At 41.5% G+C, this 18832-nt stretch overlaps 1 protein-coding gene across 5 annotated transcripts in view; it reads left to right on the top strand.

The window, feature by feature from the left end:
- TFDP2 (transcription factor Dp-2) overlaps positions 1-18832 on the top strand; it is a 151327-nt gene that overhangs the window by 109510 nt on the left and 22985 nt on the right. For 4 of the 5 annotated variants that reach the window (XM_090051160.1, XM_090051163.1, XM_090051162.1 and 1 more), the window contains 5 exons: positions 1979-2026; positions 7620-7782; positions 9889-10035; positions 13745-13813; positions 16017-16168. In XM_090051160.1, coding sequence (XP_089907286.1) covers positions 1979-2026; positions 7620-7782; positions 9889-10035; positions 13745-13813; positions 16017-16168 — 579 coding nt within the window. The remainder of the gene's footprint in view (positions 1-1978; positions 2027-7619; positions 7783-9888; positions 10036-13744; positions 13814-16016; positions 16169-18832) is intronic. The other variant, XM_090051161.1, reaches the window with a different exon arrangement.

The following is an 18832-nucleotide window of genomic DNA, read 5'->3' as shown; positions in this document are numbered from 1 at the left end:
TTACCTTTTTTGTGTGTAAGTTTATAGCAACGCCTGTTTTCATACAATAATGAAATACATTCATGCTATTTGCGCAATTAAAACAAGTCTTTACAGTTTCCTTGAACTCCTGCCAAATGTACAACATCCTCATTGTAGGGTATAGTGGCATTTGCTACAGTGCAAAGTTGTGTCAAACATGTTCCCAGACATAGTTTGAAAAATAAGCCATAATTCTAATGGAAACCTACGTGTTGTCAATGTCTTCATTTTTGTATTGCTGAATTACAGTATTGCAGTCAGTAAACAGTGAACAGAAGGGTGATTAATTCTGTGGGCCTTGTGTTACAGTTTTGATCTTTAAAATATTTCAGGACCTCTTTATTCCCTGATTCTAGTATCCTGTATCTGTAATCTAGACAGATTTAGTGCAGCACTGTTGAAAATTTTTAAAATATTTTCAAAAAACATTTCTACAGTGGGTAGGGCCCTTGCCAGGGAGCAGGAGACCTGAGTTCTAGGCTCCACATACACAGATGGGGTTTGAACTGTCTCCAGCTTCCCAGAAAGTGGCTATGAGTGAGGCTTTACCCAGAGTGCTCTCCAGCCTTTATTTTGAAGCTGGCCTGTTGGCAGCCAGGAGAAGATATGTGAAGCCATGAGGAGACCAAACTGCAGCCCTGGGCTTTGCCTCTGAATGGGACAGAAACTCTCCCATTACTGTTTAACCATTTTTTCCAGAGCACTTGCCGGCTCTCCTTTTGAAGCTGGCCTCCTGGAAAGGAAAATAAGAGGGGCCAGGAGGAAGAGAACAAACCAGAGGAAATGTGGCTGGAAGGGAAAGGAGCCTTGGGCCCCTCCCCTCACTGGGACAGAAACCATTGCACTGTTGTTTATCCATTTTATACAATGAATATCAAATACAAGGTGCAGTGGCCAAGCTTCAGGAGGAGTGCTAAAGATACTCTGGGCTGTAAATGGAGCATTTTGTTGGGAAGCAGGAGATGCAAGTTTAGACCTCCTCTGGGTGTATTTGTGTGTGTGCCTGGCACCTGAGTTTTCTGCTGTCCAAGCAAGTGCCGTAGCCATTAGGGTTTGGGCTACAACTTGGAAAGACTGTCTTTGTCCTTTATTTTACTTTCAAAAGGTACGTGCACAGGATGATTTGTTCCACCACAGAATCCAAACTGTGTAAGTGCAGAAAGTGCCATTCTGTAGCTATGTAAATGCCACCTAGACATGTCAAGGTGAAATAAGATTTATCTTTAAGCATCTTCCCTGAAAGCAAATTAATGACAGACCTAGGAACAGAAGCCAGTTTTCCTGAGCTGGTAGTCTAGCCACTAGCCCATGCTACCTCCAAAATCTTAACTATTTCACTCTCCAGTGAAACAGCTCCAGTGAAATTCTGTCCAGTGTTACAGAAGCATCATTTTCCCCTTCATTATAGTTTGCATAGTACATTTAACTACCGTATTTTTCGGACCATAAGACGCACCGGACCATAAGACGCACCCCTCCTGGAGCCTCAGTCTCCGCGGCAGCGAGTCCCTCCTTCGGACTCCTGCCCCGTCTGTTCCGGCCGGCCATTTTTATTGCCGGCTCCCGGCCACCGGCACGGGCGCCGGCTTCCGGTCTAAACAAGCGGCGGATGTCCCGCTCGGGCTCTGCCGCCTCCGCGGGCAAGCTCCGCCCCGTCTCCCCGGGACACAGCATAAACAAGCGGTGGGTGTCCCGCTCGGGCTCCGCCGCCTCCGCGGGCAAGCTCCGCCCCGTCTCCCCGGGACACACACCTTCGGACCATAAGACGCACCCTCGTTTTCCCCCCACTTTTGGGGGGAAAAAAGTGCATCTTATGGTCCGAAAAATACGGTATGTTAAAAATGATTTTTTTTCAAATGCCCAAACACAAGTTACTAACACTTATCTTCAAATGTATATTCTGGATCTACCTAAAACAGATGTCAAATTCTCTTAAATTGTCTTTCTTTCTTCCTAGGGACAGAAAACGGACTCGGGAATTTATAGAATCAGATTTCTCAGAAAGGTGAATATTGCTGAATGTGCTCCTTCTGTATACTTATACCCAGATTTACTCTTGATTCAAATGTGATGTTTTGTTCCACTCAGCTTTATTATTCAGGGAGAAATGTCTAGGTCTCACGTTCAGTGGTTTCCATTCTTCTTCAGAAACTTTATCCTGCACTTCATTCTAAATCCATTCCTTCAGTACTTTCTTAGCTTGAATATTTTTAATGACAAATATGGAAAATGCTATTACAAGAGAAGAACAATAGCCATAAAAACAAACCAAACATGTTCTCAGTAGTAAGATGAGTCTGGTTGTTTTTCTAGCGGAGTTAGCAAATAGCATTCATTTTCGCGTTGTTTCCAAATAAGTCTCTAAAAAGTTGTTTATATTTGCTAATTGAATAGAAAGAAAAAAGATTTCAGCTGACTGGCTTTCCCAGCCTCCTACTCCATACTGACCTTGTACCCAGTGTAGTTTTGTTACCTTTTCCTTTTTTAAAACACAATTTTTTTCATATCCTTCAAAAATGAATGAAAAATGTAACTATACTACCAAGGAGAGAATCTGATCTTATTTCTGTTTTTTTTGGTAAATTGGTAGATGTCTCTAAAATACATAATCAAACTAACTAAATACTGATACCGTGACACACACATTTCAAAAACAATATGAAGGCATAAAGCCTGGGTGCACTGGAAATGGTACACCAGATTTTTTTTACGACCAGAAATGCTGACTAGAAGAATACTGGCACAGATTGTTCCAAAATGTAACTAATGCATTAGATTGAAAGCATTGTTGCTTCCAGTTTCCATATTAATGTTACAATCAAGAATGAGGGATAATTCCTGTATAGCTTGTCCTGGAATACTTCAGCTGTTTGGTATTACTGTAATTGTTTTGTTCTATCATATTTGATTCAGACATATTTTGAGCCAATGCCTTATAAAAGGTAAATTGAGCTTTTAAAAGCTGACTTTTATCAAATATATTTCAGAGATCTGCATTATATTTTTAAGTTTGGCAAAATTAATGCTTCACTGAAAATCCCTTCTAGAATGTATTCACTATGAACTCCCTTACAATATAAAATATTTCCAGTTGTATTTACAGTTTACATCTATAAGCCAATTAGTTACCTCAATTGAGAAGTTTGGAAAATTTAGTGAAAGAAGGTGAGCTTCAGTTTGTCTGTGTGCTCTGCAGTAAGTCTGTCTGGCTTTCAAGCCAGATACAGTGTAGATGACCCTTCTTGTCAGAGTTAATAAGCATATTATGATAAAGATCCTGACTGAAGTTTTCTGTTCTTTTAGCAATCCTGGCAAATATTTCAGACATCTGAAATCCCTTGCTATATACACCTCCAAATTTGTTTGCAACCTGCTTAAACAGTAATGCTGTCCTGCCAGTCATAATAGTTCTGTTTTACTATTTTGGGTGATAATTTAGGCTAAAATAGGGGAGCTGGAAAACTAGCCTGCAGGCCAGATCTGGCCTTTGGAGCCCTATCATTCACCCTGTGTGCTGCCTGTGGGTTTTGGACTGGCCCTGTGCATTATATGCAGTAACACAACCCTGGTCCTAGTAGTTCCCTGGTTCTTAATCTAGTCTTGGCAGTTATCAGTGTTAAACTCATCAACCCCAAAGAATTATTGGAGGTAACTGATGAAAATGGTCATGTGATCAGCAGTACCTTTTTAAAGGCATCAATGATTGTGTATATTTTAGAGGTGCACCAATACATCAGTCTGATATCAGATTGGCACCGATATAAAGAAAATTGACTATATCAGAAATCGGCCTGAAGTGGCCAATAATTTGGCTGATAAACGCCCGTGCGTGCGTGCAGCTGCAGCACACCACACAGGCAGTGAACAGCACAACCCAGCAGCATGGAGAGCTGCGTGCAGCTGGTATGTCTGTTGTGGTAGAAAGGGAGGGGGAAGGAAAGGATCGTGTGGGGGGCAGATCACCGCTCCCCATAGTGAGGGAGGAGCGGGACAGGGGCTGGGGTAGGCGCTGTTCAGGTGTTGCAGGGCACAGGATGGAGCTGCGACTTGTCCAGGAGGCACAGGGAGGGGGAGCGGCTCCTGCTGCTGCGCACACCCCAGGAGGGCATGTTGGGGGGGGCATGTGCCCCTGTATCTGCATGGGGGGTTGGGGAGGGTTGCAACTGGGGCTGGGGGCCACGCCAGGCTCCAGCCAGTGAGGCGGGGTCTGGGCCACACTGTGCTCGGGGCGGGTGGCAGCGGCGCTAGGAGAGAGGCTATCGGGGAGAGCGCTGCAGCCACCCCATATTTCTCCATAGTTCCCCCATATGCCCCCCTGCCACTGCCACATGCCTCGAGCGCAGCGTGGCCTACACCCCACCCCCCCACTGGGAAGAGCCTGGTGTGGCCCCTGGCCCCAGCCCACAGCTTCAGTCTGCCCCTTCCACACAGATTCGGGGGCACACGGCCCCCCCCATGCCCTTCTGGGGTTCACACAGCAGCAGGAGCTGCTCCCCCTCCCTGTGCCCCCCAGAAGAACCACAGCTCTGCCCCGCCCCAGATGGGCAGCGCCTACTCCAGCCCCACTCCCACCCTCACCACAGGGGACACTGATCTGCTCCCCCATGCCCCTTCCCTCCCCCCTCCCCTTCCACCACAACACACTTACCAGCTGGATGCACCTGTATCAGAAATTGGATCAGTATCGGCCAACGTGCCTCTTTAAAAATTGACTATTGGTATCAGCCCCCAGAATCTCTATTGGTGCACCCCTAATATATTTTTAAGCACAATAACAAAGCATAAGTTATTTCCAAACGTAAAAATTGTTTCCAGGCACGAAAGGACTGAATGAATAAGAATGTCACCAAAGTAATGCTTTTGTTCTCATTTATACTGCTGCTCAGGCAAACTGTTGTGAAATTACTTAGTGACTAAGACGAACTAGAGCTAAAACATTTTGCAGTTAAATTTTAAAAAAAAATCATATTGTAGCAGTTCATGAGGTCTGGATGGGAGATTGTACTCCTCTAGCATACTAACATTTAGTTTCAGAATGGACCTCTTGTTATTTCAGTGACCTGCTTTGTCTGTGGATAACCAAACTCTACTTCTTTTCTATCTGCTGAGCAGCAGAATAGTATCTTGTATTTTGAGGGATCATTCAGTGGAGTTTGCACTACTCTGCCTTTTAGAGAGTGAACTTATTTTTACCCCAACACTGGCTTTGGATTTCCTGGTAGAGCATAAATTGGTTGCATGGTTAGCCATTTTTGTATGAGTCACTACTTGCACTGTGGTATGTAATCCTACCCGCTTTCACACCCTAGTCTCAAGGAAAGAAATTTTCTGTGAATCCTTATGCGCTGTGCACAGGTACACAAGGGAGGGGAAGAGCGCCTGCTTTGCTCTGCCACCATCAGGAGAGCACAGAGCTATTACTTTTGTTCAGTAAGAAAAGGTTTTTTACGAAATTTGTTTTTAAGAAATTTGTAATGTCCTGTCAGTAGGACATTTCCTTGAATAAGATGATTGGGGTCAGGCCCAACAGCTACATCCTATCACTGAGGATTACAGCCCAGAAAATGTCATGGTTTTTAATACTGGCTTCCATTTTTGGTCTCTTAAGGGCTTGCAGTACCACTGTACCAGTGAGTCCTGGCACCAAGGGACCCCAGCACATTCTACCCTCCCACAACAGCAGACACATTCCAAACCTAGAAAGATACCACTGAGGCCACTCTGAGCCTCTGCACCTTCAGCTCTGGGTCTCTGGCAGGCCTGAGAATGGCTGCTAACAAGAAACCTGGAGTAGCCTCACTGGCAAGCTCCTGGGCTTGGAGTGTGCAAGTGGTCAGGGTGTTGCTCAGCTATCAGTTAGGTTTGAGCAAAAAAACTTCAGATACCCATTGTACTTCTTGGAAAACTCTACTTGATTTATTTATTTTACATAGATCATGCTTTCAAAACATGCAGTTTCTTTATGCAGGAAGGCTGGCCAAAGTTAGGTTCACCAATTAGCACTTTTTGCTAATAACTTCAATGTTACTGATGTTAATTTAGAAGGAATATGTATAGAAGTTATTTTGTATAATACTTTTGTTCTGTTTTATCTTGTTTGCAATTGAACCTATTTTTCTAGGTTCCACTCCTAGCATTGTAGTCACTGTGATTCCTTGACTTTTTGTATCTTATTTTGCTACCAGGAGGTGATTCAGTGTTTCATAATACAGCGGTTTACTAATAGAGAGATAGTGTTTGAAACTGCACTTTTTTGAAAATATTAAAGTGTATTCTGAATATTATGTAGAGTCCAAATAAGCATTGAAGTACAGTAATGCTGTTGACTAAACTGGACAGTAGCTAGACCCATAGTTTGATATCATTTTATTACCCACCTCCATTATTTGGTTAACTATTGTGGATGAGGAATCTGAAACAAATTTATTTTGACAGCTGACTGCTTTAGTCTGACATCTACCAACTGATGATGATGAATTTCTCTCTCACTGAGTCACCTCTGGCAAATATGAAGCTTTTGTAAAGATTTTAAATGGATAATATGTATAATGTGCCAGAAATCAATATTGTTTTATATCAGGGCTATCAAAGACACCTGTGCCCCTAGCTGGAAATGGATCTTTGGGCATTTCACAGGCTGGATTCAGACCATAAGGAACCTTCTGGGATGGATCTGGACCTGGCAGGGATGATAGGACAAGCATGTAGTAGGGAGCAAGTGGTAGAAGTGATGAGGCAAGCAGGGTGTAGGGGTTAATATAGCCATCATTCATTTCCCACCCTGCCACCAACATGTGTGCTCATCCATAGCAGGGCTTCATAGCATAGCAGGGAATTCAATGGCCGGCTCTGCCCCTGAATTCCTGATCCCTTTGAAAGCCGCCCCGTGAGCCAGATTCAGCTCACAGGCCAGATGTTTAACACCTGGTTTACACCAATATTTTGTTAGTAGCTTTCAACATTTTGGAGAGGAGATATGAGAAAAAGACAAAATTCCAAGTTAACACAACAACAGCTGTACCAAAATGGTAAAAGTTTGTCTAGCCCTGAACAGAGACAGAAGTGGCTCTATGCATTTAGGGGTCTCCGCTCTGAGATCCCAGAAATTTTTCAAATTCCTTGGTCCTGTTTGCTGCTCCTTGTCCTTAAATCACTTTGCCTTTCATATCAGACAGGTGCTTTTTTCAAAATTTTGCATTACTCGCCATGATATCAGTGGGATTGGATCCAAAGAAGTTAAAATAAGCCAATCTATATATTGCCCTGATTCTTTGTTTCCTGTACACCCAGACTTCCATTTCACTTCAATGCTCATTTTGGATGCAATTGTCATCATGTCATTTCTAAGTATTAAACAGAATTTTTCTGAGCCAAAAGGATCCGTTTTTTTAACACTAACATTTTAAATTTTCTTTTTCCCAACTAAAGAAAATAAAACTAATCTAATTGGCTCTGGTAATTTACATAAATATGTGACACCAGTTGTCTGGAGCCAGCCATCTTCCTCTCCAAAGCTATTATGAAAGCTTAACCTTTTGCTGCTCCACCAAATAAAATAAAAAATCCATGCATCTCAATTACTTATTTTTCTCTCTCAGCAAAAGAAGCAAAAAAGGAGATAAAAATGGAAAGGGTCTGAGGCATTTTTCAATGAAAGTGTGTGAAAAAGTCCAACGGAAAGGAACAACATCCTACAATGAAGTGGCTGATGAACTGGTATCAGAATTCACAAATTCTAACAGCCACTTAGCTACAGATGCGGTAAGTGGATATGTTATGTTACTTGTTATTGACTGCTACAAAATTATTGGGGTTCTGTTGGAATCTACTCATTCTGTTTTTGATCTGACTGGTCATGTTCTTTATTCTCTTCCGGTCATAGCTATAGACTTAGGCCCAATCCTTTCTGCTCAAAAATAAACGCACAATACGTATAACACAGATTCAATTTTAAATATAGAATTACCTCCACTAAATACTCTGTAGAAGGCAACAAAAAAGGTACTGAGTTGAAAGGCTGCCTTAAAGTTGGCTTTTAAAAATTCTGCTCCTCACTTGAGGCGAATTTCTCACTTACATGAGAAAATGAAGTGCTTTGGTCTCCCTGAAATGGAGGACACTTAAGTGCACAGTTTCTAATGTATATGTACATACAAAACTGCAGAGGTTATTATATTAGACTGTAATCCTTTTTTGCTATGATGGAGAAAAATCAGTTTCTATGGAAATTATATTTCTGTAGGATATGGTACGGTCATGGTTTTGTTGGCTGAAGTTGTTAATACAAAAGAATTTTAAGTATTCCCAGCAGTAAATTAATTGGCAGCACAGTTTTATTCTACCACTCTCCCAGTCCCTCCCAACAAACTGATAGCCCTTAATATTTGCCTGCGTGGCCTCTAGCTGCTTTCACTGTGTCATGTGGCAGAGCTGGGTTAGTGACATGGATGTTGTGTCAGATCTGCAACTGTAATACAAGGAAATCTGAGGTGGTCCTAGTCCTCTGTACGGCTTGACCTTCCCTATGTATGTTAGCAAAAGAAAGAGGTGCTATATATCTTGAGGAATTCAGTATGCTTCAGTGCTGTGTTCTGTACATTGTGTCAGTAATGTCAAGAGTCTTCCTGCCTTGGAGAACATTTAGCAATGAGCTGGGATATGAGATTTAAGAGTAGGTGAGTGAAAATATAAACTTAGAATCCTGTGTGTAAAAGTGAAGGGGTTATAACAGGACATGTAGAGATCATAACATTCATCTGGTATGGGATCACTTCTGTGAAGTAGACAGTGTTTGAGAGTGGAATGTATGTGGGTATAATTCAACTAAATACATACTTTGTCTTAGCAAAGAAAAGGCTCTAGTTTTTGTGTTACACTTGTCATCTGCTCTAGCCCCTGAGTGATGTGGGGTGTCTGCAAAGGGAGAAAGTAAATGTATGTCATGAGTGTATTGAGGTATCACTCGAAGAGGGCAGAGTTCCACTGGCATGCACCTGAACTTTACGTTTTCTGGTTTCCAGACTTTCTAGTATTGCCAGATTCAAAGTTGGAAAGGCAGTAGATCAGTGGTCAACCTTAGACCCATGAAGCCATGCCATCTGCTCTGTGGGGTTTGCCATGGATCCAAAAATTTGGTGGCAGGGGAATGGTAACAATATTAATTGTTCCAGACTCACAGCAATTAATACTGTCACTGCTCTCCACTACCTAATTTCTGGACCTGTAGGGAGCCCCACAGACCAGATTACAAAGTACACCCATGCCATGTCACGCAAGCCCCCTTCCTCCACATATGTCACCTGCCATGCTAGGTCGTGCCAGCATATTGGATCACACCCACAGACCAACCCTGTATGCCAGCCCCATGCTGGATCAAGCCTGAGGACCAACCTTGTGTGTGGGATCTGGCATGCAGACTAGACCTGCCCTACTCATCTGGTCTGCAGGGCTAGAGAGGTTGAGCACCACCGCACTCTGTATTAATGAAGAAAACTTGTCAGTGAATTGTAGTCAGTGTCTGATTTTTCCGTGCCCTATTGCTGTGTTGCTCTTAAGTTGTTGTTTTTGTTCTTGGGAGTATTATCAGAATACATGGTATGAAAATGTTCTCAGTAGAAGTGGAAATGTTGCTGGTAATGGCTGTTGCTCTTGCCAGGCATTTCCACCATTTTGTTGCAAACAAGATACATTTTTATTCCAAGCAATACCATAAATTAAAAGAGTTGTATTAGTGCCATATTCACTTTAACTGCATTTATTTATATGTCCTCATGTTTTTGACAAACCCACAAAAGGCAATGCCAGCCTTCATTTTAACTTTCATTTTCACTGTGGTCTTGACATAATTAACACTACAAGGTTTTTTAGCAGGCTTATGACCAGAAGAATATTAGGCGGAGAGTATATGATGCCCTCAATGTGCTGATGGCAATGAACATCATTTCAAAGGAGAAAAAGGAAATCAAATGGATTGGCCTTCCTACAAACTCAGCTCAAGAATGTCAAAACCTAGAGGTAAGTAAAAGAGATGGGAAATCTGTTATAATGTAGGTCATGTTCTGTGGTAGTAAAGAAGTTCTACTCTAGAAGACTGGGGGAATTTTACATTTGCATAATAAATATTTAAAAATATGATCTTGCAAAATAATCTGATAGCATGCCTGTAAGTGTAAAAATCTCCTTTTGAGCTGTAATATATTTTATATCCAGTCCTAAATCTTGTTTCTGTGACAAAAATAAGTATCAATGAAGTAAGACAGAATGTTTAAGAACTAGATTAACTGCAGTTTGAATTAACTACAGAAGTGATAAAGGGAATTTATAATAAAGTTGATTGAAGAATATATTGACGTACCTATTGATATGAATGAAAAGGAAATTGAGTTTGGAGAAAGGAAAAGCTGAAATCTATATATACATGCAAAGTACAGGCAGTCCTCGGACTTATGACACAATTGGTTCCTGAAAACCACGTCTTAAGTCGAAACGTTGCAACTCACAACCAATTTTCTCATAAAAACAATGTTATATATGGGGGATTGGTTCCTGAACCAAGGCCCGATACCCTATTTTCACCAAAACTACCCCAGAATTTTGTATTCGATCAATTATAGATGAGTAATATAGCTTCATTAATGTATTTATATTGTAAATAGCAATCATATTGATTTGGAAGGACTTCTTTGAGGTGACTTTGCTGGACTTTTTGAAAGGCTCTTGGTTGGACTTTTTGAAGGGTTCTTGGCTGGAGTCTTCTCAGGAGTCTTGGCTGCGGGTTTTTCTGGAGTCTTGTCTTCTTTCTTAAAGAAAATGTCCAGGAAGTTTGAACAGATGTTCTCCAGGGAGATAAGCAATGCAGCAAACTTGTTCGCTGGCATGGCATCACATTGGATCAAGCATTGTAAAGTCAAAACTGACATCATAAAGTTGAAATGGTGTCAATTTATAAATGTCATAAGTGTGAAACGTTGTAACTCAAAACATTGTAAGTCGAGGACTGCCTGTACTGATGAAATGAAGGAAGAAATAGTTTAAAAGTCCATATATTGGAGTCTTTGGCCAGTATTTCCAGCAGGCAGAAAATAGCAGGATTCTTTTTTCAGAGATGTCAAACTTTCCCTATGAAAATGTCACTTATGTGGTAGAAAACAGTTATTACTTTACACAGGTATACATGTCACTGTGTTCACAGCAAAATGTTACACTGACTAGCTGAAATTCAGTGTCAGCATGTGTCAAGTTTGTGAGATTTTGTCCATATTTGAGGGAAATACGAGATATTTCCATGTCCAGAACAAACAATGTATTTTATGTAGTAGTCCTATCCACCTTTGAGGGTTTGCAAGCAGGAGATGAGAGAAGATAAAAAAGAAACACCTGTACTGTCTTAATTATTGTGTCAAAAAATAGCAGTTTGATATGATATAGCCATGGAAAATGGCTGTGCCTAATCATTTTAAAGTAAATTTTACACTAAGTATTTTGTGGTGTTTTTAGAGTCTTTGATTTTAATTCAAATCCATTTTTAACCTCTGCTCATATGAAGGCATAAGTGAACTTTTTGCTGTGTATCATGTTGCAGTGAAATGACAAACTTTGATTATATGTTTTCTCACTGTCCTATCTGCAATAAAAGAGATTGATCAAATTACTCTCATTCCCTTCCATGTTTATGGCTTTAATTACAATTGCACAAAGCATTTCTATATTAAATTGTGTCAAGTGACATTTAACAGAAAAGAAGTAACATTGCTTTAAAACAGTAGATTTACCAGTTTGTAGATATTCTCCAATTAGTGTTCTATATTAAGGCTACCTTAATACCAAAATACATTAGTATACATAGGACATGTCTACACAAGGTGCTTTACCGTGCACTAGACTAATCTGCTGTGCAGTAAAATGTCACAGTCTACACATGCAGGGCATTTACTGCATAGTAAATTAGGCTACTGTGCAGTTAGTTAGTATCTGTACTAGATTAACTGTCCAGTAGCTACTGTGCAGTAGTGCACGTGTATATGCTGACTGGGAGCAAATTTGGTCCTGGTCAGCCTAGGCAGCTGGGGGACACAAGGGATAGGGAGTTCTCTGTCTCTGGTCGTAGCGCTGCTCAGCTCCCAGTGCCACCTAGAGCCACTCAGCACCAGGACTGCAGAGTTCACTCCCCAGAGCAGTTCTGCATGGCACAGAGCTGGGAACGCAGCTCCCACCCACCCCCTGGAGCAGTTCTGTGTGATGCAGAGCTGGGAACTCCAGAAGGAAATTAGGGGCTGGGAACCCAGCCTGCCCTCTAGAGTTAACAGCTTTGTGCTGCACAGAGCTGCTCTGGGGGGCAGGCGGGGGCTAGGAACCCAAATAAGGCAGCTGCCAGCGAGCCCCCTGCTGAGTGGGGGGCACATGGCGCTTGTTGGCAGCTACCCCGCACCCAGGATAGTTCCCAGCCAGCTTCCTGCCAAGTAGGAGACCTGCACAGCAGGAGGCTCACCGGCAGCTTCCCCACACAAGCCCCACCCGGCAGCTGTATGTCCCAATGTGCACAGGGCCAGGAGAGCTTTGCTGGATGCAGTGGCAGCTATCTTCTGGGCCCATGGACATATTCTGTCCCAATGTGCACAGAGCCAGAAGACAGCTACCACTGCAGCCAGCAAAGCTCTCCTGAACTGGTGGGCATTAGGACCAGCTCTGTGCCCCAGTCCCCAGTGGAGCTCCCCCTGGCTGCTACAGGGGGGCAGAGCAGGGTAGAGCAAATTTGCTTCCAAGAGGGTGCACATGTAGACTTGCTTCCAGGGAATGCTTACTACACAGTATTTTACTGTGCAGTAAGCCTAAAGTACATTAATATCATGTGTAGACACACCCAGAGAGAATATCTAAATTAGACCTGTTAAAATTAACTGTATTTGATAGACTTTTAAGTTTTCTGAGTGGAGCAAGGCCCTATACTTAAATGCAGAAAACACTTTAGACAATTATAATAGCATTTCAAAAGACATTGCGGGGGGGTTTCTAGTAGAGTTAAGCGTCACAGTATTATTAATGTATGACTTGAGCTATATCATTTGAATGTTTAAACAGGATGTTCCCTGATCTAAAGTATAGAGTCTGCTGTACTGGTAGCCTGATATCATGGTCCAGAAATACAGTTATTCCAAATGCTGAATGGTAATTTCAAGATCTGTTTGTTTTTCTGTTTGTGGCATTGCAATGCTACAGGAAACTGCCTCCCTGCTAGTGCAAAATGGACAAGCTGTTTCTCTCCATTCCTTCTTGCATTTTGTCTGGTTACTCATTTCTTTCAGATTAGCAGTCAAAAAAGGTGTTCACTCTTAGCCTAATGATAGTACACTATTGCATGCCATTCTAGGTCATCTTAAGCCAATTCTTTCTGTTTGCCTTTCTGTCCTGAATAGATAGGAACTTTTGTGGAGTGGACACTATAGCGTCCATATCCATATTTGGGAAAGAACATGGAGCAGTAGGGTGTAGTCTACAATGATGCTGTATAAATTCTGATTCCTGGGGAATCCTCCTCATGAATACTTCACATGAAAATGGAGAAATCATTTGGCTTCTGGGAGGACCCGATAAGGTTTTGCAATTTATGTTGCAATCCACCACCCTGCAAAAAGAAAAAGTGCTCAGTTTTGCACAGAGAAAAAGATCAGGTATTTGATGTATTTCCAGTTTTGTATCCTAATGTGCCCAAATTTATGTTTTAAAGATAGAGAAACAGAGACGAATTGAACGAATAAAACAGAAGAGAGCCCAGCTACAAGAACTGTTATTGCAGGTAAATTTAATTAAATTGATGTTGTTTTAAACAGGAGCATCAGGATAAAACCCAACATTTTAATAAGCTCTTGTGTTTCTGGATATCATTCCTTTTTATTAATTTAGCACCAAGGAAAGCGCTACTGTGCGTGCCCCAGTTTAAACTGAAAATACCCCTGGCATTCTTTGAGTCTTAGCCTTCCTGTGCACGTTTGCTGTGCAGCAGAATAATATGTCCTGTCCATTGTAATCTATACAGTTTGTAAACATCCCCCTCCTGTACCTTTGCTACTGACTCCAGTGGAAAAGGGAGCAGGACCATATGCCTCCCATTTCATCCTCTAGCAATTAAAAAATGTCAGTTTTGACACACATTTGTATGGGTTTAGTTGTGCATTCTATAGCTCAGAATCTTCTGTTGCTGGGGAACTTAAATGTTAGGGTTTAATATAAAAGACTAATGAGTCTGGCATTGGTACTTATTTCACATTCTGAAGTAGTCACCTAGGGAAAGTTTTTATGAAATCTGCTGATTTGGCCTGGAATAAAGAAGTGTTGTACTTCAAATGCATTTTTGTTTGCAGATAGGCATTTCTTCTTCTTTATTTTAAAGTCTGTAACTGTATTTATAGTATTTGGATGTATGCCTGGGTTATGAATACTTAACATAATGGAGCTCTTGTATAAAAATCATATGAGTTAAAGTCATAGGGTAATGAGGCTGAAAACTTTTTCATCTTGGTGCAAATATAACAAAGCAGTTTTGCATCCCATCAGATAGGCATTGACATTCAGAGCTTTCTGATGTTCCTGATTTTTTCAGTAGCAAAAATCGTTTTTAGTGAGTGCATTTACACATGCACCCGACTGCACAGTTGTTACTGCACAGTCACTTAGTACTTGCTAAAGCAGGTGTTACTGCGCAATGGGGTCAGAAACGACTTGTGCGCCACCAGGACTGCGCAGTAACGGTGGTTACTGCACAGTCATTTAGTACTTGCTTGTTGCTACTGCACAGCAAGTACTGCTAAAGCAAGTACTAAATGACTGCATAGTAACTGCACAGTCATAGCAGCACACAGGTCATTTCTGACTCTACTGCACAGTAGCAATGAGCTGCTGCGCAGTAGCATTGGTGTCATGGTTCACACCTGCCAACACTATACTGCTGTATTGATGAGCTATGTTGCCATAGCTTGTTGCTATGGCAATGTGGCATCTCGCGTAGACGCGCCCAGTAGGGCCTAATTCTGACCTTATTGGACCAGTGTAGATCAGCAATGAACAACACGGAAGGAATTGTAGAGGAAGTGAAAAGCAAATCTAGCCCCTAAACTGTTAATTCAAAAAAAGATTTTCCTTTGCTTGTCTGCATTTTCAATACTGCTGTGTTTTATAATACCTCTTCAGTAGTTGATTTTACTCAACTTTTTAAATATTTTTCATAGCTGAAATTACTTTTAGCAACTCTTTCCATTTATTTGCCTGTTCTCTTACTGTCTGTATTCAGTTGCGCCCCAAACTGGAGACAAATCCCAGATTATCTTCAGTCCCTGCATGTCAGGAATACATACTCAATCCCAGGTCTCTGGCCCACCTGTGTCCCTTTACTAAAAATTGCACAGAAAAAGAGGAGCTGTGGAACAAAGAGAACACATAAGAGGTAGTGTGAAGGGAATGTTTGCAAAGCTAATGATTTGCAAGGACTGGAAGTTGTGGAACAAAGGAGAGAGATGATGGATGGAAAGGAGAATAGGGATCTGTTGAAGGTTCTGTTTGCCATATATACCACTAAATTTGGCCTTAAGCATTGCTTTTATGTTTAAACTTTCTGCCAGTTTAATTGAATAAGCACCCAGCTGTCAGATAAAGCCTCTGTTTTGCCCTTAAATCTCAGATCCTCATTATAAATGGCACAGAAATCCTGTCTGCCCTGGGTGCAATTGCTCAATACTGTGCCTCATTCCCAGAACTCCAGGAGCTGCATGGGAACATGTTTAGTGTGCCACCCTTGTAAAAGGTGCAGCATCCACTCCTTTCTGCCTCTGGCCAGGTTGGTTGGCGGTGCAAAAACTGAGGTTTTAGTTGCTTCCTCTTTGGAGCGATGCCAGACAGGTGTGGGAGATACTTGGTTAATACAAGACCTGTGAAATCCTAGCTCAAGGAAGTGTTTGTATGTACATTTGACTATCCCTTGATCACTTTTCCCTTTCTTTCAACAGCAAATAGCTTTCAAAAACTTGGTACAAAGAAATCAACAAAATGAACAACAGAATCAAGGCCCTCCAGCTTTGAACTCTACAATACAGCTCCCTTTCCTAATAGTCAACACTAGCAAAAGAACCATTATAGACTGCAGCATATCAAGTGATAAGTAAGTGGGATGTGGAAACGCATACTGGATTATTCCAGTCTCCTTTGTAGTCAGCATGGGATTTTTCTTTGAACAAAAATGGCCAGTGCACTTCACACTGAATCTAACTTCTTTATTCTGATACTTCTTTCAATGCATCTGACCACCACTTGATTGCATAAGGCTAACTTCATGGCTATCATCCTTTGGCTTCCATCTAGGACAGCAGCCACAGTTCATATATAGGAGAGTTTGATTGCATAAAGTGGATTGTTTTTGCTGTACAAATAGTTGGATTTGTTTGGCAATCTAGTTTGTTCAGAATTGAGATACAAAAATAGGCAATTATTAAAACAAATAAATATTAAGTCTTCTTTACTATTCACAATTTTTCATTAGAAAGGGTACAAAGACACAGAGGAGTAAAATGTTTAATTTTTTTGGTTTTTTATGCCTGAGATTTAGTTGTGAGCTTTTCTTTGCTGCTAACCTGAGAATCATGTTTACATGAGAGATTCCATACAAGGGATCTTGGGTTTTTGCTGTGTTCTTACTTCTTTCGTGGATATTATCAACTTGCAAAAATAATAGTGTCATTGTTAGTGTTGTTTACTGTGCTGTAAAAAGAGTCCTTCAGTAGTAAATGGATCTATTTGCTTAAAAGAGATCTTTATGGACTTCATTCTGTGGATCATTGGTAATGCACTACAGTCCTTCTAGTGAATGTAGATATAACAAAATTTTGTGAAAAGATGGTCTATAACTATTTCAGTTTCAGCAAGCAAATTTCAATTTTGGCTTTAGTAAAGAAGCTAGGGAACAGGTAGAATTGGGACCCTCAGTATTCTGCAGTATATCAGTGCAATAGTATACAAATTCTGTGACAGCTACTGATGAATTCAGTAATTTGCATTTTTCGTTTAATGTACACACATTTAATACAGTATAGTGCATTATTGTACAACCAAGATATGGATGGTTAAGTTTGACCTCAGGCATCAGGAGCAGACAAGGTTCAGACAAGTATCAGGGGAATCGAGATCGGGCAGGTCAGGAGGCTGAGGTCTGTTAGGGACAGAGACATAAGTAGCCACAAGCCAGAAGAGGTGGGGGGAGGGTTAGGAATAGGAGGCAGCAATCCAGTGCCCTCATCTCCCTGCTTTACCTGTGGGAGGTCAAAGGGGATTTTTGATGCGTTGAGCATGGTTGTTTTAAGAATAGATTTGACAAACACTTGTTTAGTATGGCTTAGATGGAGATAATCCACTCTAACTTCCTTGCTCAAGGCAGGATTGTCTGTGAGGTCCATTTCATACCTATTTTTCTATGAGTCACTAACCAGAGAGTCTAGGGAAGGTAGCTGTAGTTGTAAGGGAGCAAGACATGGTCAGTCACCAAACTCAAGCCATGAACCAGAAGCCAAATGTCAGAAGACAGGGTCTGGACTGCAGTCTAGATCAAGGTAGGGAGAATATGGGGTCAGGAACTTGTAAGTCTAGAGAAAATGGGTCTGGCCTGTGGAGACAGCAAGCAGGAACCAGGATGAAACAAACAGGACCCAGGGAACAATGAACAAACATGAAAGAACCAGGAAGAGGGAGTCAGAAGCACAATGTTGGGGGTTTTTTACATAGAGAAATTATAATAGCTAAGCTTTTCATTAATTATACAACATCCCAAACAATTACTATAACTTTCCACTCTCCATGGGAACGTAAATTCTAAAGGCCAAAATATAGCCCTAAACAAACAAATCTCTTTCCATTATATTCTCTCCCCCCTAATTTGTTCACACTATTCATTATTCCAAAGGAAATAAAATTAACACATTGGAGTAGGCTTGTTACATTCACAGCTTCATCAGGGCCCTGTCCAGATCGTGTATTTAAAAACAAAAAATGTAAAAAACAAAACAAAACCAAGACACACACATTTCCTTTTTGCTGCCCCTCTGCAGCCTACTCTATTTGCTGCGTCCCTCACCATTAATATATGGTACAGTAAAGGGCCCTTCAGCCCCAAATTTTAAAAAGACTTCTGTAAAAAGAAATAATAATAATACTACACAAGAGCCATCACTGTACCCATATATCCCACTTTCCCTTTGCCTCTTCCACTCCTCAGTCTCTTAGGGTACTTTTACACATGTTCTGGCGGTGGGGGAGCAGCACTTTAATTAGAGCAGTTCCTAGAGCTGCTCTAACTAAAGCGCCATAATATCTTGTGTATCAGCGTCCCTGCACTTGACAGTGGCAACGGGAGCACTTGAATTAAAGCTTGTTCAATGAACTTTAGTTCAAGCATCGCCGCTGCCATTTTGAAGCGCCGGGATGCTGATAAATGAGACACAGGAGGCTACTGGAGTGCAGTAATTGCCATAGTCCAGCAGACCTGATTAATCAAGTCTGCTCTGAGGTGTAATGACAGTGCATTCTCCATGCTCGTGTATAGGCACCCTAAGGTTCAGACTCCTTCCTCATGTTCCTTCTCTGGTCCTTCCACCACTTCTGTGCCTGACCTTTCTTTTTGTAGCCAGTGATTTCTGGCATGTCCCCTTCTCTCCACAAAGGTCATGTTGCCCACAACTCTGTGCTAAGTGTCCTACCTGCCTGCACGTTGAACGAATAGTTAATGTGCAGGCTGCTGCTAAGTGTCCCAACCCTCCATATCTCTGAAGAACTTTGG

This window comes from Crocodylus siamensis, chromosome 6 (genome assembly GCF_052110815.1).
Source record: "Crocodylus siamensis isolate JL-2025a chromosome 6, ASM5211081v1, whole genome shotgun sequence".
NCBI classification, from domain to species: domain Eukaryota; kingdom Metazoa; phylum Chordata; order Crocodylia; family Crocodylidae; genus Crocodylus; species Crocodylus siamensis.
This window is presented reverse-complemented; position numbering and strand designations above follow the sequence as displayed.